Below are 26,724 nucleotides of genomic sequence, written 5' to 3'. Positions count from 1 at the left end.
CATGGATGCAATGAGATTCGGTGGAGACGAGTTTATCTGAGAATAATTAAGCAATGTGTAGAAACTGTTTAAACAATATTCTCCTCTTATTGTGATATTTGCATTCAGAGCTTCACTCGCAATTGAATTACTTAAGTTTCAGATGAAGAATAAAGCACACATCTGGTTATTTGGCCGCTTAATTCTGAGTATTGAGACGACACCCATCGAGTGCTTTTTGTGTTTGTACACCTATCTGTATGTGTACACACATTATGTATATGTATACACACACAGACGTTTTTTTGTTAATAACCCTCAGGCATTACAGAGTGATGAGTGACTCAAGATTCAAGAGTTTTATGCATTGGCCAATGCACAAAAATCTGAGCACTTGAGTCACTCTGTAACATCTGATAACTGTTAATAAAATACATATACATATACTTGTATTTTGAGTTCTATTTTCCTGTTTGCATCACCAAACCCCTATATATATATATATATATATATATATATAATATATATATATAACAGATATAAATTGATGATGATGATGATGACGATTTGTGTGTGTGTGTAATATTTTTGAGTAGAGACAAAAGACATCACTACTGTTATAGGGTTATGTTACCTAGAATAAACAAACTTTGAACAGTTGCTAGTTTGAGTGCTTAAGATGATTGTCCTCCATCTAAAATGTAAAGATTATCTAGACACAAAAAAAATTATGATATAAGATTTTTCTCTTCATTTTTCCTTATGCATTTTTAAATCATTTCCCTACACTCTTTTTTTTTTTCATGATTTTTCATTCTTCTTCTTACCCTTAAAATGCTGCAAGTTGAAAGCTGGGAGTGAAAAGGCTTACAGTATTTGGTTATAAAATAAATTTGCTTGTTTCTTTTGGTGTTATTCAAATAATCATTATTATATTTAAATGAACCAAAAACAAGGGAAAAGCAGGGGTAGTATTTGATTGATTGATTGATTCTAGTTTCAGCTTATGAGCTGTGGCCATGCTGGGGCACCGCCATTTCTCTTTTTTTTTTTCTTTTTTTTTTTGTAAATTTAGGTGTATTATTGTACAGTGGAACGTCAGTTTACAAATGCTTCCTATTATGAACAAATCAGTTTATGAACAATTTTTCTAACATAAAACATCTTGAATGATAAGCAGCATCTCAACAAACACACAATAAAGGGGGGCAAGAAACTGAGAGTATCAGTGAGGGAGCATCAGTAGCTGTCTAGCTTTCACTCAGAGTACATCCTTGCTCAATTTTGCCATACTTTCTCTTGAGTTTCCAATGGGGAAATGGTTCTAGTTTACAAATATTTCAGGTGACAAAAAATCCTTCTGGAATGAATTAAATTCATAAACTAGGGTTCCACTGTATTATTACAGCAGCTATTTCACTCTTCTACTTGTTTTGCAGCTCAGAATAAATGTGTGTTTTGATTTCCATATATTTGGTTCTGTTATTATTGATGTAACAAGCTTAAGGGATTTTTCTTTAAACAGTATAGATTACATTTTTTTTTTCATTTTTTTCTTCCTTTCTATTAGCATAAATATTTTCATACCACAAGCCATATTTATACCATTCAAACTTTAAACAATGTTAAAACAATATATATATATATATATATAAAATATACACATATAAACAATAATGTATTTTCATAGATAAGGTTTGGCTAAATTATGGTCTTGCTTCTGTAAACACCAGGGTGTCTTACTCAAGTCACAGCTTAGTCTAATATTTATCACTTTTGCCACAGAACCATTCACAGATAAGTCATACTGGGAAACTTTTTCATACGCCAAAGTATCAAACCCAGTTTCATAATCACGGTGGCTGGAAATCTGCAACATAAACAGAGCAAAAAAATGAGATTCAAAAATAGAGTTTAGTTAGTTAGTATGTTGTTTTGTAACAGTGGTGTATTGATGAAAAATATTTGCTTGCTTTTTTCAATGATAAAGCAGCGGAAAAGAAAGGAAAGAATAAAGAGAGGAACAAAGAAAAAAGACAAATAAAGAGAAAAACTAAAGAAAGGACTAAAAAATAAATTTAGTTTGCTATTTCTTATGTTGATAAGTACATCTTTTCCATTATATTTTCAGTAAAAATTACTTAACACACAAAACAACATGCAATTTCTTCTGGATATTCACTGGCATAAACAATCTAACTGACCACTGATATTAAGGTTCTGGCAGCACTGAAGCTGGAATCACAAGTTCTCTATTCTCTGCCTACATGTTATCTCTTGGTCATAATATCAAATTTATTTTAGAGCAAGACTAGAAATAATTCTTGGATTTAATATATTTACAATATTTCTTGACATAGCTGCAACATAGCTTCAAGTCCACAGTGAACTAATCAGAGAAACTTTCATTAATGCTACTAATGTCATTATGAAATCCATGCTTTACTCACTTCTGAATAAATGTGAGGCACAGTATCACTGGTATTATTGTATTACTGCATTGCACATAGCATTTTAAATAATATTAATTATCAATTATCCTCCTGATTTTGAAAACAGTTTAAGTTCATTACAGAAAATAAATCCAGCCTCCTGAAAGATTGAAGGAATCCTCTCCTTTTAGATACAATGAAATCAGGCTCCACTTTCAGTAGGTAAAACTTATGACAAGTATCACTCAAGCATATCACAACACAGAAACATCATTCATCATTGTTCGACCGTGGTCGAGACAATGGAATTTACTATGCTACGCCAGACTTCACGGTCCATCATAGCATTACGAAGGTCCTGTTGCTGGATGCCTGTATCCCTGGAGATTACACCAGGGTAGGAGAGTGTGTGCCCTCTAGTATCGCAAGCAGATGGCTTCCAGAGGAGAAGAATAGAAATTACCTCGTTTTCAGCTCTACAACAATGTCCAGCAAACTGGACTCTTCTACCTTTCACAAGAGATGATACAGGTGGTAATTTCCCATATATTTATACTTTGGTTGGATGACGCTTCCATGAGAGATTTTGAGCTCTCATAAGGAGGTGAGTGTAAGTTCCATCCAACTGCCTCTCAAGCTTCTTTGATAACGTCCAGGTTTCTGAGCCATATAGTAGAATTGGTTCGACTGTGGCTTTGAAGATTTTAAGTTTGAAATCTCTACTTAGATTTGATGACCAGATCTTATGCATATCATTATAGGCTGACCAGGCCATACCCTTTCTAGTTAGAAAACACAGAAACAGACACAGCATACACAAGCAGAGGTTTGTCCAGTCAGTGCTGACTTGGGGTTAAACAACAGCAATAAAAACAGAGACAAACTGACATTTGCATAATATGGTGTTATGGCAAAAAAAAAGCATCAATGTTGTGGAAAAGCTATAAAAAAAGAGACTAACACATGAATACAAGAGAAAATACTTACATAGTGCTGGTTGAAAAAACGGCTGGTATCACGTCGACGTTTTTTGGAATCATGTAAATGTTTAAATGTTTTGTAACCAGTTGTAATATTTTGTGGGCGAGATATCTGCAATAAATGAATCAAGAAGGAATTGGTCTTCAACAAGTATGAATACATATATCATCATCATTGTCATTTAACGTCTGCTTTCCATGCTGGCATGGGCTGGACGGTTTGACAGGAGATGGCTAGGCAGAAGACTGCACCAAGCTTCAGTGTCTGTTGGCATAGTTTTTATAGCTGGATGCCCTTTCTAACACTAACCACTCTGCAAAGTGGATAGAGTGCTTTTTACATGGCACCAGCACAGATGAGGTCAGTTTTGGCAGGGTTTTTACAGTTGGATCCCTTCCAAATGCCAACCACTTTACAGTGTGGACTGGATGCTTTTTACATGAACTGAATGCTTTTACACAAACATTATATATTATATTTATAAACATGCAAATGACTCCTAAACCCTAAAGAGATTTTAAGGACCAGTAATTATTTCCAGTTTCCTGACATTAAATGGATCAGACGCAACACTTTCCTTGGGTAAGGATACAGATATATAATGGGTAAGGATACAGATATATAATGGGTAAGAACTATTTGAACCAAAGTAATCAAGAATCAAATTCTGTTCCCAAATAGGTGCAGAGTTTCAATTCACAGATTTAAACTTACTATACAAGACAATGCTTGGCCTAAGAACTTGAGCATCAAGTTAGCCATCAGTGACAGAAATAATACTTTAACAAGAACAAAGTGAGTATTCTCAGTAGCAGAATTTTCTGTGAGATGGCTGCCTTAGTTGTAGTAAGTTGTTTCAATAAAATATCTCACTACTGGTTGAATGACAAATGGTTTGAATACGGCATATGTCAAAAGCCCAGTCCACCTAATTGAAAACAGGTACCACAATACATTGTCATGAGAAGCAAGTATTTGATATTTCAAAGCTGATTTCAAATACTTCCATATCCATAGCTTTATCGAGAGATGGGACCAGCCAGATTAATGTAACCCAGTTGCATAGACTGTATAAAAATGGATTCTTTAATTTTGTTCTATGAAATGGGTTATGAGAATCACCAACATAGGAATTCTACCTCAGACATAGTCAAGTTGTACAAAGTAAGAACACCAGAGCAAAATTACAAAAAGGAAATTCCCAACTTTAGAGGAATGGGTATATTTACCCATCTTAAGGTATCTAGTAAAAGTGTTATATTTACAAACTGGGGGCATATAGAGGAAACAATCATCAGGGAAGTGTCTATGTGGTCACTTAACCTGGTAGAAATACAGGGTGGTCCAAAATTTGCTCTACCACTTAGTACATTCAAATATATTAAAAGGTAGTTTGAATTTCAGGCCATCCTGTAGAAGTGAAATCTATGGAATCACTCCTTGCTAAAACAAAAATGGGACACAATGTACAATATAGTCCTACATATCACTTAAAATTTTTTTTTTAATAAAAAAACAGGAAGATCATGGCTGGAATATTTTTGCTCACAGGTTTACTCAATCAAAACTGACCTGGGGCCAAACAACAATCAAGCCATCTCTATAGAGCAATTAAACAAGATAAATATTTATGTATTTTGTTGTGTCTCAGGAGGGTCATTATGCCAATAATAAGCATACACACAACACTGGTTCTATTTCACTTCTATTATCATTATTAGTCAACTATTAGTGAAAAAGAACAGGTGTGTGTGTATGTGCATGCACACTTATTAATAATAATGACCCTTTTGAGATACAACAAAATCTGTTTCAATACATGGGTTCACATCAAGAATCTTGCAAGCCAAATACAAAATTAAAATATTATCTATTTTATGCATCACTAATTAAACATAAAATTTATCCATCCTTAACTGTTAGCTGACAGAAGTAAATACTAATCAGTTAATTAACACACTGAATGCATTAACTGAGAGCTACCAGAAGTGGTTCTTACAATTATAGTACTTCTTTTTATTGTTGTTGTTGTTGTTTAGCCCCAGGTCAAGTAGTCCTTTGATCAAAGACACTCCAGCCACAACCTTCTTGTCTTTTACAAGTAATGATCTCTTATTGTGGAGAGGACATGTGGAAAGGGTAGATCCAGGAAAACATGGGACAAACTGGTAAGAAAAGATCTTCAGATGCTGGGCCTTACAGAGGGGATGACTAGAGACCAAAACTTCTGGCAGTTTGCTGTGCTTGAGAAGACACATCAAGCTACATAATACTGTGGTTATCCTTGCAAACAGGCATGTCCCTACATCCCTCTTCAACTGAGGGATCCTAATCTTGAAGGCTTGTAGGTGCTGATACCACATAAAAAGCAGCCATGCTGGTGCCACGTAAAAGCGCCCAGTACACTCTGTAAAGTGGTTGGCATTAGAAAGGGTATCCAGTTGTAGAAATGATGCCTGGGCAGCTCTTCAGCTTGCCAGCTCCTGTCAACCTCTCCAACCCATGCCAGCATGAAAAAACATGTTGATGATGCTGATGATACTACATCAACCAACGTGACCTTCTTCTTTAAGGTGATGAAGAGTAATTTGAGGAAGGCTTGGCTATTATTTCAAACAGGTTCAGTGAGCACAGAGAGATTTTCTCATTAACACCCATCCATAGCAGTAGTATCGTTGTAAGCAAGCAAAAAAAGAGTAGGCTCTAAGTCGCCTCACTGCAAGTGTTGATCAGCACATCAAAACCAGCACCAATAACTTCATTGATGATACCAAAGCCAGACCTCTTTTCACTTGATGCCAATATTGTAAAAGAAATCATAACATGATTTGCAGAACAAGAATACAAGCTAATTTTCCATCAATTACTAGGTTTAAAAAAAACATCAAATAAATAAAAAATAAAATAAGCAAACAGTGAAAACAAAAGTAAAAACACTAAGTAAAACAAACAAAAAAAAAGAACATAACTACACAACAAAATTTCTTAAACAGAAAATTAAAAAAAATTAAGAAATAAAAATTGGAATGCAAATGGAAATTCCAAAACACACGGCACCATTTCTAAAGCAGAAGGAGCCAAAGTTACGTCTCAAAAGAAAGATTATCGCTGATTCCTATAGGAAAAGCCATTGGCAATGAATACACAGAATTCTAAAATTTGCTTTCGTCAGGAATTCTATAACATCATTTTGACTCCCTATTAACATTTTCCTTTTACTTCCATTTGTTATCTTCTTTAATTTAAATAAATAAATATACACACAGAATCACACATAGTCAGATATATGTATACACATACACACATGTATACACACACACACACACACACACGTATGTATAAACACACATATGCATAGACACACACACATACACACATGCAGACATACACACACACACACACAAACATATATTAATCTTTCAAGAGATTATTATAGTATATTCACATTCTTTAAGAGGGGGAGATTTAGTTACATGGTGGTGGTGGTGGTAGTAGTAGTAGTAGTAGTTGTTTTAGATGAGATATTTTAGATTTTCAGTTTAACCATATTACTTTATTCATTTAGCATTTTTAGTTATTTATATTCCAGTTATTGTCATACTCTATTTTTTGTTTGTCTTTATTGGTTTCTTAGCTTTCAGTTGGTTTTATCATTATCATTATTTTTATTATTATTGTTATTTTTATCATTATCATCATTAAGGCACTGTGATGGCAGCACCGTTGTTATGCTGTGCAAAAACACTAGCGATATTTTGTCCATCCTTACGTTCTGAGTTCAAATTCTGCAAAGGTCAACTTTGCCTTTCATCCTCCCAGAGTCAGTAACATAAGTACCAGTTACGCACTGGGGTTGCTGTAATCGACTTACCTCCTTCCCCCAAATTTCAAGCCTTGTGCCTATAGTAGAAAGGATTATCATTATTACTACTACTACTACTACTATTATTATTATTATTAAGGCAGCGAGATGGCAGAATCGTTAACATGCAGGACAAAGTGCTTAGTGGCATTTCAACCATCTTTATGTTCTGAGTTCAAATTCCGCCGGAGTTGACTTTGACTTTCATCCTTTCTGGATTGATAAAATAAGTACTGAAATTGCTGGCCTTGTGCCAAAATTTGAAATCATTATTATTATTAGTATTAGTAGTAGTAGTAGTATTAAAGTACTGAGATGGCAGAACCATTAACATGCCAGGCAAAATGTTGTCTTTATGTTTTGAGTTCAAATTTTGCCAAGATCGACTTTGCCTTTCTTCTTTTCAGGGTTAATAAAATAAGTACCAGTTGAGTACTAAGGTTGATGTATTCCACTGATCTCCCTACTACAAAACTGCTGACCTTGTGCCAAAATTTGAAACCATAATGACTATCATTATTACCTCTGCCTTAGCAAAGGTGGAGGTATTGCTTTCAGACATGCTTGTTTATCTGTGGATAAGATATTTCAAGTACCACAACATGGATTCAGATGAAACTTTCAGAGATGTTTGGCCTTGTGACTGGCACAAACTGATTAGATTTGGGGATCAATCCACTACCGGACAATATTTACTTTACATGATTAAGATCTTATGTTAACTTTCAAGTCTTTCTCAATTATCTCCCTTTGGGCTGTAACTATTTTGAATGGTGAATTTGTTAACTTTAACTAAGGATAAACTATTTATTACTGTTACTAAATTTTCTACAGCCACCTTCACAGTCCATAACTACCATTAGGATTGATCATATACAAGACAAGGATTCTAGATTATTTTTCTAGTTTCTTTACTTAATTTTTGAGAGCCGTCGGGTTCATTTTTAGTATTCTCGTTTGTGAGAGCAGTTGAGTTTATTTCAGATATTCTCATTTTAAAAATCAGCTCTGGCTAATCATTGAGAGGATATTGGTGTTGCCTTGGCAGAAGTTTGCACTCTCTGAGTGTTCTTGTTGTTGTTATTATTATTATTATTATTCAGTAGTTTTATTTTTATAGTGTGCTTTCACTTCACTACCGAGCGCAGCTCTGTGCGCCTTGGGTATGTGCTGTGATTTGTTGTGATACTCTGATAGTTACTGTATTGAAAGTGTACTGCGTAGGATGTGTGCAGTGCCGAGTAGTACAATTTTCTGTATGTTATATGTGTTTGTTATTATTATTATTATTATTATTATTCAAGCACTGAGATGGCAGAACCATTGGCTTGCCAGACAAAATGTTGTCTTTATGTTTTGAGTTCGAATTTCGCCAAGGTCAACTTTTCCTTTTCTTCCTTTCAGGGTTGATACAATAAGTATCAATTGAACACTGGAGTCAATGTAATCAACTGGGTCTCTCCCACAAAATTTCAGCCCACATAGTAGAAAAGTTATTATTATTGAGTGAGAGAGCAGTGCATGCCATCAAAGTGACACTGGGGTAAAATATACGAAGCCTAGTATACCCATCATGACTATCCATCTGATAAGGGTACACCAAGCACATGCATTACAACCATATGTGGGCAATATGGTGATCACATATCAAGATAAACAACACATGACCTTGCAAGTGGAACCCAGCTGGAATTTTCTTCAAATTGAGTAGCCAAACCCGCTGAAAAGGTCCCTGAATAAGGGTTGTTTAAGGATGTTGAACGAAACACCCATGTTTCCAGAGGTGAATTATCCAAATCCCAAAGAATTCCTCTGAACATATGGCTATGATGCTCCCTCACTACTTCTGCTCATGGTTAGAGACGCACATATTGTCAGCCACTAAGGGACATGCTCAACTGGTTATGGCCAAGCAACTGACAAGCAAATCTGTGGTATTAAGCAGAATATTTGCTGTAGCCCATATTTTATACCAAGACAAAATAATGTACATGATAACACTTCCAATTAGTTAAGATGAGAAGCCATGAGAGCCACTGCCTGGTACTGCATTAGGGCATTTATTATTATTATTATTATTATTATTATTAGTATCATCATCATCATCATCATTAGGGCAGTGAGATAGCAGAACTGCTAGCACACCAGGTAAAATGTTGCTAAGCGTTTTGCCCATCTTTACATTCTAAGTTCAAATTCTGCCGAGGTCAACTTTGCATTTCATCCTTTCGGGGTTCAATAACAGAAGTGCCAGTTGAGCATTGGGGTCAATATAATTGACTAGTCCCCTCCTCACAAATTTCAGGCCTTGTGCCTATAGTAGAAAGGATTATTATTATTGGATATTTTTTTTTTATTTTAAATCTGATTTTATTTAGAGAAACATTCCAGAATATTCCATACACACATACAGACACTCTTTCTCTTCTTCCATGCTCCAACTATCCCTCCATCCTTCCAGCCAGCCAGCCAGCCATCCATCCAACCAACCACAAAACATCTATTTTATATAATCGGTAGTTTCCTTTTACAGTCTCACATCTATTCCAATTCTTTGCTTCCCTTCTTTGTCGTCATCCCACCCAGCATCCACCCACCCACCAGATATTCAATAAATTCTTTGATAAAATAGATAAAATAAATGTTACAACAACAACAACAAACACAATAACAATAATAACAATGATAACAATAATGAACAATAATGCAAAAATGATAACACAAATGGTTATTACTGTAAGGCAAATAATAATGATGATGATGATGTATATTATAAAATTGGTAACAACAAGCAAAAAAAAAGAACAAAAGCAACTTCATGTTTTTTTTGTTGTTTGTTGTTTGTTTCTTTCACTCAAAGAAATTCCAATGCGTTTCTCAAAACAATTTGTTTTGCAATAACCAATGTTTAGAATTAGCCGGTTGTTGTTCCTGTTGTTTGCAGGTGCGGTTATGTTGCTGCTGCTGCTGCTATTATGGTTTTGTTTCTCTCTGGATTCACTCAGCTATTGAAATGGTATTAATGGTTCTGCCAAGTTCTCTTTTGAGCAACCCTACATTTTATTCCATTTTAGTTACCAATATAATAAACAAACACATTGACTGTGCATCTGTATACAAAGGTGTGCCTATACAAGTACATGCATATGTTCATACAGGGTTTGTGATGCAAACAGGAAAAGTAGAACTCATAACATAAAGTATATATATATATATATTACATATATTCATATACACATGCACAAATTCCTCACTTAACACAACCAGTCCCTTTAAAGTGCCAAGGTAAATGTAATAATCATATATAAAATGATAAATATAAATATACAAGTGTAAAATATTACAATTCATCCAACTCCTTTTTTGCTTATTTTTCAAACATCCTCTTTTTTCACATATTTTCTCCCTAACTACCTGCCCAAAAGGAAAACAAGTTAAAATACAATAAAACAAATTTATTCTAACATTTAATACTTTTTTCAAAAAAAAAATTCATTCTACTTCCTCTCATCTTCCAACACTTTTCTTTAGCAGCTCATTGCATTATCAATCATTTGGTGAACTTGCATGTTGTATTAGCAAGGTAAGTTTTGCAGGGATGTGTCCTTCCAAACTAAAGTATTCTCATCAACTTTGAAAATCTGTCATCATAACTTTCTTCTTCCGTAAGCCTTTGAAAATCTACTTGAAATTTTTCTTCAGTTTCCTCATCACTGGCAGATTCACTTTGAATTCTCATGTTGTGCAAACCAGATCACTTTAAGTATTTGAACCACACAAAACTACTTATAAGTTTATTTCTAACTTCTGCTTTATTGTCTCCTTTCAAGGTAGAGAACAGGATCAAAGCCTCCATTTTAAAGTCTGGGTACTCAATGGAATACAACTGATTACAGTCTTCATTCCATATGAGTAATAAGTCTTCCATTTCAATCATCTCCTCATTCTAATTTGAAGTTGATTGCATTGCTGTCGAAGATGAAGCCATCTGTTTTTTTGTTTTGTTTTTTTTTTTGGGGGGGGGGGTTCTGATAATCTTCAGGTTGCTTTAGAAATAGTGCATAGTCATTTCATTCAATCTAAACCTGTGGGCAATCACTTACTTTCTAGCACCATTATCATAATTTTTAATTATTTCAAGTTCCTTCCCTAAAGTAAAAGCTTTTTACCCGCTTTAAATGAAGTCATTCTCAAATTCATTTTCCCTGTTATCCATTGCTGATGGGGAAAAGTATTCTAATTAAAAATGAAAAATAAGTGATATCATGAGGAGAAAGAGAAAAATAAAAGAAACAAGGGTTTCTACTGCCAGCTGCCAGCTATTTCTATGGCAATATAATGTTTGCTATGATATTTTTAATTTTATGATGCACGAACCATGTTGCACGAAAATTTATCTAAAGTTGAAGAAAAGCAGGTTACAGTTAATAAATAGTACAAACTTGAAACACGTTAATTAAAACCTTGTTGAATAAGGGGCTCCTCTGTGTGGGGGGGAGGGGGATCACACTAACCATCATATAATCATATATGAAGTGATAGCAGAAAAGAATTTATTTTCCTGAAGAAAGTTCTTTGATGATGCTTCACACTTTCATGGAACTGCAGCAACTAAAAGTGCTGGTACATCCATGATCACAAAAAATGCAGAATACTGATGGCTCTTTTTCCTTCCTTATACCTTTCATTAATTCTCTCTGGCATCATTTGTACTTGGCCAATATCTTGTCCTATGCAGTCATCCATTTCAATTAAATATCACTTAATTATACACATCCTAATATCAGAGTTTCAGCAGCCCTTATCAGTAGCCTCCACATTTCAGATAACAGTAGAGTACAAACTTAGAGATCCTAGAGCCGGCTATACAAATCACATCCCACCCACTACTACTATGATTCTAGAAAGATACATTCAACATTAGATGTAGTTGCAAGATGCAAGATCCCTTAGTTGGCAGATGGTTTTGTCAAGAATATTCATTATATTTCATCATTTACATGGCATCCATGAATTGTAGTCATGTTCACTGTTGGTTCCATGTAAATGGCACCCGTGTGGCATGTAAAAGCACCCATTACACTCCTGGAGTGGCTGGCATTAGGAAGGGCATCAAGTTGTAGAAGCCATACCAAATTAGACTGGTACCTGGTGCAGTTCTCCAGCTCATCAGTTCCAACCGTCAAACCGTCTAACCCATGCCAGCATGGAGGGTAGACGTTAAATGAAGATTACGATGATTTCATATAAGATATTATTGGTATTTTATTAGGTTTTTGATGCATTGATGACAGAGTGTGTAGGTGTCAGTAGAGAACAATAAGTGGCATAACACTGCTGTTAGATACACTTTGCATTTTGTTGACTGTTTTATGCCTCGCTATTTCTGCAGTCCATTACTGAGCTTCCAAATAGTCACCACAGCAGACTATGTCCAGCTGCTGTCATAAAAATTTGTACTGCCCAAATATTTGAACTTCTTCATACTGCATAATTGTTATATATTCCATTTGATTTACGATTGTTTATATTCCATCACACCAGGTTCAAGTTAATAATATATGACTTCACTATTTTTCTGACAACTGAAAAGCCAAAGGCTTGTCACTGTATATTCAGGATCATGTGTAATTTTCTGGATAATTTCCAAGAAATGAACTCCCAGAGCTGAGTCATCAACAAAGAGAAGTTCTCAGATGCAGATATCACAGCACTTCCTCATCCAGCTGTCACCTTCCATGTTTTCATATACCACAACCAGAAAGGAACCTGAACAAAACAAAGAAGACAACAGCTTTTCCTGATTTTATCATCATCATCATGAAACATTCATTTTCCATGCTGGCATAAGTTGGACGGTTTGACAGGAGCTGGCCAGCTGGAGAGATGCCCAGGTTCCAACTGTCCATTTTAGCACGGTTTATTCAGTTGGATGCCCTTCTTAATGCCAAACATTTCACTGGGTGCTTTTTACATGGCACACTTTTACACAGCACCTACATGGGCACTTTTACATGGTGCTAACACAGGCAGTGGCATAGACACTTTTACATGGCACTGGAATGGATGCTTTTACATGACACCAGCAGTATTCCTAAACATGAAAAATTCAGATTGGCATTCAAGAAAAATTCTTTTTTTTTTTTTGTGTTTGTTTTTTTGTTCTTTTTATCAGTTACCTAAACAGTAATTTTGCCAGAATTTGATAATTTTTATTTGCAAATAGTGGCTATCTGCATTTTTGAACTGTTGCAGATCATTACATCGCTAACATTCTCTGAAGATAAGTGGAATCTACAACACAATTCTATCCCACCAGGAGTTGCCCCTCAGTTTTGTCTCTTGGGTGGTAGCTTCAGCTCTTCTATAGTCAGCAGAAAATTAAAACTAATATCTCTTGGAAACATGTTGAATGTACTCCAGAGAATTTCAGAAAAATTGTTCAAGGCTAATTTAGTAACTCACTAAAATGTTCCTGCTACCATTTTCTAATAATATTTTTCTCAGTGTAAAAGTATGAGCCATCCTTACTGTTCTGGGAACTGGTATACAACTGGCATTGTTTGAATCAGCCAGCACCTGAACTTTATCTTGCTTCTAGTTCCACTATTGGCCTTCAACACCAGCAAAATGTTCAGTAACAAGACATTTACATCTTTGATTGTTAACTTGCAATGTATTTCATCTACATAGAATGGCTTTATGGAATTTTTCATTCAAGTAGCAGCTATTGAATATTTGTATCATTTCCATCAAATTGGTCGGGATGCTTGCCAACTGGGGACACCAATCAAGACAGCATTGTTTTGTAGGTTGCCACACAAAGTTGCTCCCCAAAACTACTAACTGTTGTAATGCCAAGTAACATTTTCAGTTTGCCAATTATATTTACTTAAGGATGATGCACTTAAGGATTTTTCTGTTGTCATCCAATCTTTTTATTACAATGCTACTACATTTCTTGTAATTCAGACAAATTACAGACAAATTACATGTTATACACATGAGTAGGCAGTCAAATAGTTAGTCCACTTCATGGCATATGTAGAGATTATATCCATAATATTGTTCCAATGCATAAACTCATAATCTAACAGATGTTGCAATTTTGACAAAGAATGGCACCAGTTGTAAAACCACTGTCTGAAACTCAAGAGGGTGTTTCTCTTGGTCAGATCATATTTCATGCACAGTTTAAGTAGAAGTTCTCAACTTCTATTTACAGCTATGCATGTCCGGCCCATGCCTGTGACATGTAAAAAGCACCCACTACACTCTCAGCGTGGTTGGTGTTACGAAAGGCATCCAGCTGCAGAAACATTGCCAGATCAGATTGGTGCCTGGTACAGCTGCTGACTCTCTAGATTTCAGTCAAACGGTCCAACCCATGCCAGCATGGAAAACGGACTTTAAACGATAATGATGATAATTGCACACACTTGGAAACAGATGGGGGTTGGTAATAACAGGAAGGACATCCAACTGTGGAAATATCCGCCTCAGCAAATTCCGTCTGACCCATGCAAGCATAGAAAAGTGGACTTTAAAGCTACGATGGTGTGTGTGTGCGCGCGTTGCAATGATGACACAATAAACATAGAATGGTTAGTAATGTGAGCATTGCTCCAGTATAACCTTAACTGAATGGCTAACATAGCTGAAAGAAAAATTAATCAGTTTTAACCAGGATGGTTTTAACTTAGGATTTAAACGAAGAAAATCACCGCACCGCTCAAGAAATCAAAAATATTTAAACAAACTGCACGCTGTCAAGGGAGGTAACTCTTTCAATAACTGCCAAATTTATTGGCCCTGACTTTTCATATGCATATACACATGTTCTTGACTATCGTTTCTTTTACTTGTTTCAGACGTCGATAGACTATGGCCATGCTGGGACACCGCCTAGAGGAATTTTAGTCGAACTAATGATCCCACAGTTTATTTTCTTTTTAAGCCTGGTATTTAATCTATCGGTCTTCTTTTTTACAGAACTGTTAGGTTATGTGGGACATAAATACACCAACATCGGTTGTCAAGTGGTGGTGGGAGAGAAACAGAGACATAATGACCAACACACGCATATATATATATATGTCTTCGTCTTCTGTTTCTTCCATCTATATATACGATGGGCTTCATTCAGTTTCTATCTACCAAATGCACTCACAATGCTTTGGTCAGCCCGAGGCTATAGTAGGAATCACTTGACCCAGGTGCCACACAGTGGGAGTGAACCCAGAACCATGTGGCTGGGAAGTAAACTACTTACCATATGCTTGTGCCTAACTATGCACAGAATAGGAGAACTGTTTTAATTTCCAATTTTTAATTATTACCTAATTCTAGACTTTGAATTGTTATTTGATAAGATAGGCATACAGATTGAAACTGGTATTATTTTATAAAAGTCAATGTAACGAATATAAACATACTTATCCTGTCCCACTAAAGTTTAAAAAAAAAAAGCAAAACGAATTTCCAACATACTATCATGTGGTTTCCACTTTTACTTTTTACCAATAACCTTTGATTTGTATGGATTCTTAACCCCTTTTCAACTATATCTGTATATTCACATATAACATGTAATTATTTCAGATGTTACAAAAGACTTGAAATAGAGTTAGGCTAAGCACATCCTAAAGACAAGTAACCAGAGGTGAACAAAAACGATGAACAAAATGGGTAGATTTGACCAAAAAATTAGAGAACTGGGATCCAATGCTGAAAGGAGAATGTGCCTCTAACCAGCTGCAAGACAGTGGCTGATCTGACTGATATTTAATGCAGGCGGTATTAGAAAGCTAATTAGAAATAGTTATGAGTGGGTGGGATATAATATCAGTCTCCAACTAATATTGTTCTCATTATTTCAGCAAGTACAGGAGAAAATTTGGGGCATGTTTAGGCCTTATTATAACTGTATCATCAAAATGGCAAGCTAGCAGAATCATTAGCATGCATGAAAAAAATGATTAGCTGCATTTTTCCACCTTTACATTCTGAGTTCAAATTCTGTCAAGATCGGTTTGCTGTCATCTTTTTAGGATCAATAACAGAAGTACCAGTTAAGCACTAGGGTCAATGTAGTTGAGTAGCTCCCTCCCACAAAATTTCAGGCCTTCTACCTCTAATAGAAAATATTATATATTTCTTTACAACCCACGAGGGGCTAAACACATAGGGGACAAACAAGGACAGACAAACGGATTAAGTCAATTACATAGACCCCAGTGCATAACTGGTACTTAATTTATCAACCCCGAAAGGATGAAAGGCAAAGCCGACCTCGGCAGAATTTGAACTCAGAACGTAATGGCAGACGAAATACGGCCACGCATTTCACCCGGCGTGCTAATGTTTCTGCCCATTCCAGTCAATCCTTTCTTCTCTTGAATTCTCTTCTCATATATAAGTTTACAGATGCTTAAAATTGAACATCAAAAATATAAACCAAACCAGATTCAGAGAGTAATTCAAAAGTCATGGACACTTGCCTTTCCTCCTTCAGGATGGTCACAAATGGAATATTTGATCAAAGTGCTGCATGGTCAAGGCTGATCATCATCATCGTCGTCGTTTAACATCCACTTTCCATCCTGGCATGAGTTGAATGGTTTGACTGAGGGCTGGCAAGCCAGAAGGTTGCACAAGGCTCCAATCTGATCGGGCAAAGTTTCTCCAGCTGGATGGCCTTCCTAATGCCAACCACTCCGAGAGTGTAGAGGATGATTTTTACATGCCACCGACATGAGGGCCAGTCAGGCGGTACTGGCATCGACCACGCCTGAACAGTGCTTTTATGTGCCACCAGCACAGGAGCCAGTCAGGCAGCACTGCCAATGACCATGCTCGAATGATGCTTTTTACATGCCACTGGCACAGGAGCCAATCAGTCGGTACTGGCATCGGCCAGGACAATGATTTCATTTGACTCAACAGGTCTTCGCAAGTGCAGTTTACTGCCCAATGATTGAAGAGTACTCTTAAATGGGCCGGTTATGCTGCACTGGCATAGGCCATAGTTACAGTCTCACTTGGCTTGCTGGATCTTCTCAAGCACAGCATAATGCTAAATGTCTTGGTCACTTGTCATCACCTCCTTGAGGCCCAATGTCCAAAGGTCATGCTTCACCACCTCACCCCAGGTCTTCCTGGATTTACCTCTTCCACAGGTTCCCTCTACTGCTAGTGTGTGACACTCTTTCACACAGCTGTCCTCATCCATTCGCAACACATGACCATACCAGCGCAGTCATCTCTCTTGCACACCACATTCGATGCTTCTTATGTCCAACTTTTCTCTCAGGGTGCTTACACTCTGTTGTATATGCACACTGACATTACACATCCAGTGGATCATACTAGCTTCATCCCTTGCAAGCTTACACATGCAGTTACGGCCCATGTTTCACTGCCATAGAGCATAGCTGTTTGCACACATGCATCATACAGTCTACCATTTACTCTGAGCAAGAGGGCCTTTGTCACCAGCAGAGGTAGGAGCTCTCTGAACTTTGCCCAGGCTATTCTTATTCTAGCAGCTACACTCTCAGATAAAGGATGAAAAGAAGTAAAAATCTAAATATTCAATTCCCAGACTGGGCTGTGTGTTGTGTTCTTGAGCAAGGCACTCTATTTCATGTTGCTCCAGTTCACTCAGCTGTAAAAATGAGTTGCAACATCACTAGTGCTAAGCTGTATCAGCTTTTGCCTTTTCTTTGGATAACATCAGTGGCCTGAAGACGGGAGGTTGGTATGCCTGGACGACTGTTGGTCTTCCAGAAACAACTTTGTCCAGACTTGTGCCTCAGAGGGTAACTTTCTAGGTGCAATCCCATAGTCATACATGACCAAAGGGGGTCTTTACTCTTTTTTTTTTATTGTGAATACTATTTCAATACTCAGTTAATACACTAACCAATGAGTCGAATACTCATGCAGAAAATGAAATACAATAAAATATGTTTTAAAAAGAAAGAAGCAAAATTTTTTTTTAAATTCAACTTACATTTAATCCAGCTTTTCTCATCCTAACATAGAACTCATCATCTTCTTGTCCCCAGCCCCAATATCTGTTGGACAAACCACGAGTCTAGAATGAAAGAAAATATTGACAAAATAGTGATAGCTTAACAAATAAGCCACATAGCATATGGTGTAGACATTAGTGGAAAATAAACCAAGAAACTTTTTAAACCAGATTAACTGTGTATGGTGTAATCTATTGTACATCCTCGGAAATTAAAACTTAATGAGTTTACATTGGCTAAGAAGTAGACTATCGTGAGGACAAATCTCTTTAGAAATCTTCAATAGCAGAATAACAATATTCCTGGTTTAAACTTTTACTTTTTAAAATTACAGAAATATAATGATTTGACAAAAAAAATTCATCAGGGAGATAACTCATGAGAAATATCGTGAAATAGTGTCCCTTGCATTAGATCAGTTATCATATAAGCTAATTTTTTTTTTATATTAAGTATTTTTAAAACGTACTTTTTTAGGACAAGAGCTTATTTAAAACAAATTAGGGGGCATAGAATATATAACAAACCAAATACTATCACAGATTTCATGTTCAAATACAAATGGGATTAAATATTTATTCAATGTTCAAAAAACATATTCAAACACCAATATCAAAATTTGTTACATCTTTAAATTTTCTATATCAAAAACAATACCACCAGGAAGCTAATGAAATTTATTTCAACAATTTCATATTTATATATTTGGCAAAGGAAAACGAATAAAATAAAACAGTAGGGTCATAACTCTCTCTCTCTCTCTCTCTCTCTCTCTCTCTCTCTCTCTCTCTCTCTCTCTCTCTCTGGAGACGGGGATAGTGTCACAGATGTTGGAGCAATACTTCATAATGGAGTTCACTTAAGCCTTATAGAGTATCAGCAATTGTTAGAGGCTGAAATATTTTCTGATCCTGAAGAGAAAAGCCAGTCTTTGGAATCCTGTTGTGACAATGCTAAGGATGTGTTTTCACCAGAGGAGATCACCAGTGATAGTGAGACTTAGCATTTAGAGTGGTTGTAAAGGCTGTAGTTGAGTGTCATTCATTGTTTAGTTGGGGTGTAGTGTAGTGGTGTTTCCTTGAGATGAAGCTGGCACTCCATTGGTTATGACGACAAGGGTTCCACTTGATCCAATCAACAGAACAACCTACTCATGAAATTAACGTGCAAGTGGCTGAACACTCCACAGATACACATACCCTTAACATAGTTCCTAGGGAGATTCAACTTGACACAGAGTGTGACAAGGCTGGCCCTTTGAAATATAGGCACTACACATTTTTGCCAGCTGAGCAAATTGGAGCAACATGACATAAAGTGTCTTGCATAAGGACACAACATGATATCAGGAACTGAATTTACAACCTTACAATCGTGAACTAAATACCTGAACCACTAAGTCACATGCCCTCATTTTATAGGTATGGTATAAAATACTCAACTATGTAAGCAAACTTAAAACAAAGACTACAAATTGAACTTTGAACCACACAACTAAGTCTGCATGTATTGTTTCAACAACAGTTTACCTATGAAGAATTTAATTGACCTTCCACGAAGAAGGACTAACTTAAATGACAATCATCCTCCTCATTTGACATCTATTTTCCAGGCTGGCATGGACTGGACAGTTTGACAGGAGCTTGTAAGGCCAGGAGCCATACCATGCTCCATTATCTGTTCTGACATGACTTCTATGGCTGGGTGCCCTTCCGAATACCAACCACTCCACAGTGTGTACTGGATGCTTTTTAAGAGGCACCAGCACCAGTGCTTTTTAAGTGGCACAAGTACAAATAATTTAATAATATAAGAAAGAAAGAAAGAAAGAAAGAAAGAAAGAAAGAAAGAAAGAAAGAAAGAAAGAAAGAAAGAAAGAAAGAAAGAAAGAAAGAAAGAAAAGAAAGAAAAAAAGAAAAGAAACAAACAAACAAAGAAAGAAACAAAGAAACAAAGAAAGAAAAAAGGGGGGAAAAAATCAGCTCTTACCTTTTGGAAATCATCACAAGTCAATAGGAGGATGCCTCCAACAAACTTTGGATAATGGTAACGTGGATGTAAATTAGGTGCAGCAACATGGAAAGGTCCTTTAGACGGGTAAGCATAACTGAGGTTAGGGTTGAGAGGCAGCAGATCAACATCATGCATAGCCAGATAGTCACACTCACTCTTTGATTCTAAGTAACCCACATTAATCAGCGCTGCACGGTTGAACCTGGGTAAGTGAAGCAAATAAAGTGAAGAGTAAAATACAGAATTTTAACACAGAAAAAAAAACAAGCTAAACACTCAGTATGTTATCATATATCATCATTTTAGGGTTGGACAGAATATGTTGAGACAGATTTTCTATGGCGGGGTGCCCTTCCTGTTGGCTACAGGAAGGGCATCTCATCTGTTTCCATACAAGCATCCAGCAACAGGACCTCTGTAATGCTATGATGGACTGTGAAGTCTGGCGTAGCATAGTAAATTCCATTGTCTTGACCACGGTCGAACAATGATGATGATGATGTTTCCATATAAGGTAATATTTCTCCAAGCCCAGACATGTTTTCATGAAAGACTGGTAACAAGGGACACTGCCTGTACGATAGTAATGCTTGCTTACAACCATCATATGATTCCAAGACAGGAGTGCTCACACACACACACACATGCCTTATGAGTGGAATTATTAAATGGAGACTGTATAGTAGTTTGCTGTGTCTGTGTGTGTGTGTGTGTGTGTGTGTAAATGTCTGTGCATATATATGTGTAAATATCATCATTTCTTCTTCTTTGCACAAAACCATTTGAGCAAATAAGCAGTGATGCCAAGCTTATATTCTTTGTAAACTATACACCTACAAGCCCGGAACTATTGAAGTATAGTGGAATAAAACTACCTGGATTGAAAAACAGGTAAGCATTAGCAACTAAGAGGAGCGTCCAACCTTAAAACACTGCCTCATATAAATATCTACCAAACACATACCTGCATAGATAAACGGATGTAAAACAAATGATTCAGCACACACATATGCACACACATTCATAAACACACCCATACACACATGTGGTGATTGCTTCATCTTCACTGATGACTGCCGTCTCCTTGTGCTTCCTCTTTGTCAATAGCATTTTTGATTTTTCATCCATGACCTCTCAGATCACTACTCAGTCCCATTGCAGATCTGTATGGTTTCAAGCCTAGGTGACAGATGAAAGCTGTAACAAACTGTGCACTTCCAACAGGTAAGATCTGCACATACCACCACTTTTCTGTTACCATAGGATTTTCAATAGATGAAATGACAAACAAGGTCACCACAAAGGGACATCTGTACATATGGTGACTAACGCTTGCACAACACATGTACCATTTTCTGTGAGCCCCTGCAATTAGTACCTAGTGACAGGCTGAAGCAAGATGACCAGTAATCATGTGAAATTGCAGGTTTTATGTCAGAGAGTCCCTTTTCTAGAAGATTGCTGTGACAACAGCTAAGGGTCTCTCACTTCCATTAGTTTTATTGCATGCCCTGATGCATCCCTGCACTCAGGAAATTTCTGCATCCCTGCACTCAGATGGAATGTTATATGCTTGTTAACCCTCAGCAGACCCGTCAGGTGCTACTACTCTAGGCCAGTGTAGAACAATGAACAATAGTGGCTAAGAGATAGTTCCACACTCCTCAAAAGCCTGCAACTCTCAAACCAGAACCCCACTACCAAATGCAGTTTCAAGTCATTCATTCAGACAGACAGACAGACAGACAGACAGACAGGCAGACAGACTGACAGACAAATCTGCATATGCACTGACTCCATATACTACACATATACACAAATGCATGCAAAAATACCCTGTCGATGTTGCTGAGATTCCAATGAAGGAGCCTTGGATCTAGGTAAGAAACCGGTTCTTTCTCTATTGATATGAAATCTTGAAATAAAACTGAATAATGACATAAGCATGCCTTACCTGAAGTTGTCTACTTGGTTAATAACAAATATCTTATGACTGACTTTCTGTAAGTTCAGGTAGTGACCCATATAGGGAACAAAGTCCAATAATTCTTCAAACCGGTCCCGAAATGGAACAATAATGGCCAGTTTATGGTAAGCAGTTTGCTTGGAAAAATTCCTAATGGTAATTTTGTTTTCATTTTCATATGAGGATGGATTACATGGACAGTCATGGTATCCATCCTGGAGAGGGATAAGGTTTAAGCAAAAGGAAATCCCAAGTGTCACGACAATGCAAATTAAAAAGAATTTCCAAATGTGACTTCGTCTTAATTTTCCAAAACATAACATTGGCTAAGATTGGCAAAGTTCTTTTTCCTTCTCTTGCTAGGCTGGTGTGCATCTGCATGAAGTGGCAATCTGTCGAAGAATACAAATAAGAAAAACAGATAAATACATATGAACAGATAAATATATATATTTCTTAATAACGATAGTTGTTTCAAACATCGGTTCAGGCATGACTGTGTGGTTAAGAAGTTTGCTTTGAAACCATGTGGTTTCAGGTTCAGTTCCACTGTGTGGCACCTTCGACAAGTGTCCTCTACGATAACCTCAGGCCCATCAATGTCTTGTGGGTGAATTTGGTAGACAAGAACTTTGAGGAAGCCCACTGAGAGAGAGAGAGAGTGAAAGAGAGAGAGAGAGTGTGTGTGTGTGCATGCATGCACACACGTGCGTGTGCATCCTCTACTACTGCTTGACAACCAATGTTGGTTTGTGCATGTTCCTATGACCAAATGGTTTAGCAAAAGAGAACAATAGAATAAATACCAAAATAAATTTTAAAAATAGGTGCTGGGGTCAATATTGTTCGACTAAACACTGCAAGGTAATGACTCAGCATGACGGCAGTCGAATGACAAACATGTAAAACTAAAAGATGGACCCAATCTCAGATTTTTAGTGGGGAAAGATAAGTCAGCTATATCGACCCAATTGTTGACTGGTACTTTAGTTAACCCTTTCCATACCAATCAGCTGAAACCGCCTCTGGTTCTATAGTACAAATGTCTTCTTTTCATAAGTTTTGAATCAAAATCTTCCAAACCTTAGTTGTGATTTATGTTCCTAACAATAGCTTAATGATAACTACATTATTTTATTAAATTCTTTGTTATATTTAAAATTAATTGAAAGAAACACAGAGCATCTCAAAATAAATTTGCTAATGAAAGGGTTAATTGACCCCAGAAGAATGAAAGGCAGAGCTGATCTTGGTATGATATTTGAACTCAGAAGACAGAAAGCAAGAAGGAATTCTGGAAGGCATTTTAACTGATGCTCCACTGACTCTGCCAGTCCACTGCACACACTCCATCTACTCACATTTTTTTTTTTTTGATAAAATGAATACTTTCTTAAGAGAGGCAACAAAGGCAGAAAATTGTGATTAATTAATGACTTGTAGGGACATTATATTTCGTTATGCCACCATAATATACTACAAAGTATATTAAATGCTTTATAAGTCGATGCTGTGTTCTACTGTGTTAGCAGTGCTATTAAATCACTTGTTAAGGTTATCCCTACAGATTTTCTACAGAAACTAGCTGGGTCCATGCCATCAAAAATGACAGTTAATTGTTGTATTTTATATACAAACAAGAGCACTCAGAGAGCACAAACCTCTGCCAAAGCAACACCAGCATCCTCTTAGCGATTAGCCGGAGATGACTTTTAAAATAAGAATATCTGAAATAAACTCAACTGCTCTCACAAACGAGCATACTAAAAATGAACCTGATCGCTCTCAAAAATAAAGTTTAAAAAATGGAGAAATAATCCAGAATCTTTGTCGGGTACCAGATCGATCCCAAAATTTAATCAGTCACAAAGCCAAACATCCCTGAAAGTTTTATCCGAATCCATCCAGTGGTTCTTGAGATATCTTGTCCACACACAAACAAACAAACAAACAAACAAACGTGATGTAAAACAATACAAGGCAGAGGTAATAAAGACAAAAGATAGAATATGGATGGTAATTCAAATTAATACACTTGTCAATGTTATCTAGTGGTTGTCTTTTGAGAAGTGATGTCAATGATCGATCATCGTTTGTTACTGAAAGAATGCTGGTTCACACACAAACATTCACATACTTCCCTAGTACATGCGCACACATACTTACACAGTGTTGAATTTTTCTTTTCAGCGTTGAATGCCCACCATCCCACTTCCACTGCACACACACACACAAATATTCACATAACTCCCTTTTTACATACATACACATATACTCACACAGAGTTGAAACACTCCCACTACCAAGTCTGCCATCACCCCTTCCTTTCTCATTCATATGTTGTGACGGAGAAAAAAAACAAGAGTATTATTATAGTAGATTATAGCCAACACCAACTTATTGTGATGTTTCGTATCTAAGTATGCCTAATGTAAACAATGTGATTGAAAATGGAAAATGGGTGATGGTCGTATGTGCCCATATTTCAGGAGTTCTTGTTCCTTTATTAGCATCACATCCAACCCATTAACCAACCACAAACTCACTGCTTAAATAGCAAATTAACTAGAGCAGTATAATATTATCAGAGATGCCAATTTTACTACTTAAAAAACTTTTGGTTAACAGTTCTTAATTGGTACTTTATTTTATCAACCCCAGAAAGACAAACAATAAAGTTGATCTTGGCAGGATGTGACTATAGGCGCAGTAGTGGCTGTGTTGTGAGAAGCTTGCTTCCCAACCGCAAGGTTCCGGATTCAGTCCCACTGCATGGCACATTGGGCAAGTGTCTTCGACTATAGCCTAGGGCCAACCAAAGTCTTGTTAGTGGAAAACTGAAAGAAGCCCGTTGGATGTGTGTGTGTGTTTATGTTTGTGTGTCTGTGTTTGCCCCCCCCCCCCGACCATCACTTGACAACCTATCTTGATGTGTTTACACCCCTGTAACTTAGCAGTTCGGCAAAAGAGACAGATAGAATAAGTACTAGGTTTATAAAGAATAAGTTCTAGGGTCGATTGTTCAACTAAAGGTGGTACTCCAGCATGGCCACAGTCAGATGACTGAAACAAGTAAAAGAATAAAAGAATAGAACCTAAAAAGTTGGAATAAATATCACAATGCAATTAGTTTGATGCTCTTGACTTGTACTTCATTTTATTGACTGAGGAGAGATGAAAGGCAAAACTGACCTCAACATGATTTCTATTTTATTATTTTTTCCTTTTACTCTCTATCTTCCCTTATTCTTTATCACATGACTCTGTAAATGAACAATCTGGCGTGTTTGTTTTAATGGCCTACCAATGCAATAAAGTACATTTCTCAGCCTTAGGTGTCAGGAAGACACTTGGCAAGAAATAGAAACAGAATTGAAAGAAGATGCTAATGAAAATAAAAATAATAATAATAATAATAATAATAATAATAATAATAATAATAATAGTTTCAAATTTTGGTATAAGGCTAGAAATTTTGATGGTGGGGGAATTAGCTGATACTACTAACCTCCAGTATTTGACTGGTACTTTATTTTATTGACTCTAGAGGGATAAAAGACAAAGTTGACTTAGGCAGAATTTGAACACACAGTGTAATGAGCCAGATGAAATACCTATTTCATTACTACCCACAAGGGGCTAAACACAGAGAGGACAAACAAGGACAGACAAACGGATTAAGTCGATTATATCGACTCCAGTGCGTAACTGGTACCTATTTAATCAACCCCGAAAGGATGAAAGGCAAAGTCGACCTCGGCGGAATTTGAACTCAGAACGTAACAGTAGACAAAGTACTGCTAAGCGTTTCGCCCGGCGTGATAACCATTCTTCCAGCTCACCGCCAGATGAAATACCTATTTCTTTACTACCCACAAGGGGCTAAACACAGAGAAGACAAACAAGGACAGACACATGAATTAAGTCGATTACATCAACCCCAGTGCGTAACTGGTACTTATTTAATTGACCCCGAAAGGATGAAAGGCAAAGTCAACCTTGGCGGAATTTGAACTCAGACCATAACGGCAGACAAAATACGGCTACGCATTTCGCCCGGCGTGCTAATGGTTCTACCAGCTCACCGCCAGATGAAATACCATTAAGCATTCCGACAGAAGAATTAATGATTCTGCAAGCTTACTAATAATAATTTCTAAGTTTGGCACAAGACAGCCTAATTTAGAAGAGGGTACAACTGATTACATCAAATCCAGTATCTGACTGCTACTTGAAAAGAAACCAAGCAAAGGTTCTATGGCACTTGAACATCCAAATAGGCTACATCTTATAACTCAGAAGGTGCGATAACTATCTACATAAATATTTTTTTTCCTTACAGTTGATGACTAAGAAAAAAGAAGAAAAAAAACATTAATTAACATTAATTACGTTTGCAGACCACAGTTTTTAACTAACAGGAAATTCAAACAAATTAATATGTATTCAGAACTA

General features: G+C 36.6%; 1 protein-coding gene across 2 annotated transcripts in view; it reads right to left on the bottom strand.

Moving 5' to 3' along the window:
* Positions 1 to 1,045: 1,045 nt before the first annotated feature.
* Positions 1,046 to 26,724, bottom strand: part of LOC115232486 (beta-1,4-galactosyltransferase 7-like) — a 72,881-nt gene continuing 47,202 nt past the window's right edge. Inside the window, exons 2-6 of one of the 2 annotated variants that reach the window (XM_036499335.1) lie at positions 22,258 to 22,661; positions 20,280 to 20,505; positions 18,269 to 18,352; positions 3,399 to 3,503; positions 1,046 to 1,849 (exon numbers count right to left, since the gene is read on the bottom strand). In XM_036499335.1, coding sequence (XP_036355228.1) covers positions 1,664 to 1,849; positions 3,399 to 3,503; positions 18,269 to 18,352; positions 20,280 to 20,505; positions 22,258 to 22,592 — 936 coding nt within the window. In that variant the 5' untranslated portion in view covers positions 22,593 to 22,661 and the 3' untranslated portion in view covers positions 1,046 to 1,663. Of the gene's footprint in view, positions 1,850 to 3,398; positions 3,504 to 18,268; positions 18,353 to 20,279; positions 20,506 to 22,257; positions 22,691 to 26,724 lie in introns of those variants that run through there. The other variant, XM_029802386.2, reaches the window with a different exon arrangement.

The sequence above is a fragment of the Octopus sinensis genome, linkage group LG2 (genome assembly GCF_006345805.1).
Source record: "Octopus sinensis linkage group LG2, ASM634580v1, whole genome shotgun sequence".
NCBI classification, from domain to species: Eukaryota; Metazoa; Mollusca; class Cephalopoda; order Octopoda; family Octopodidae; genus Octopus; species Octopus sinensis.
The sequence above is the reverse complement of the archived record's forward strand: the minus strand, read 5'-3'. Positions and strand labels throughout refer to the sequence as shown.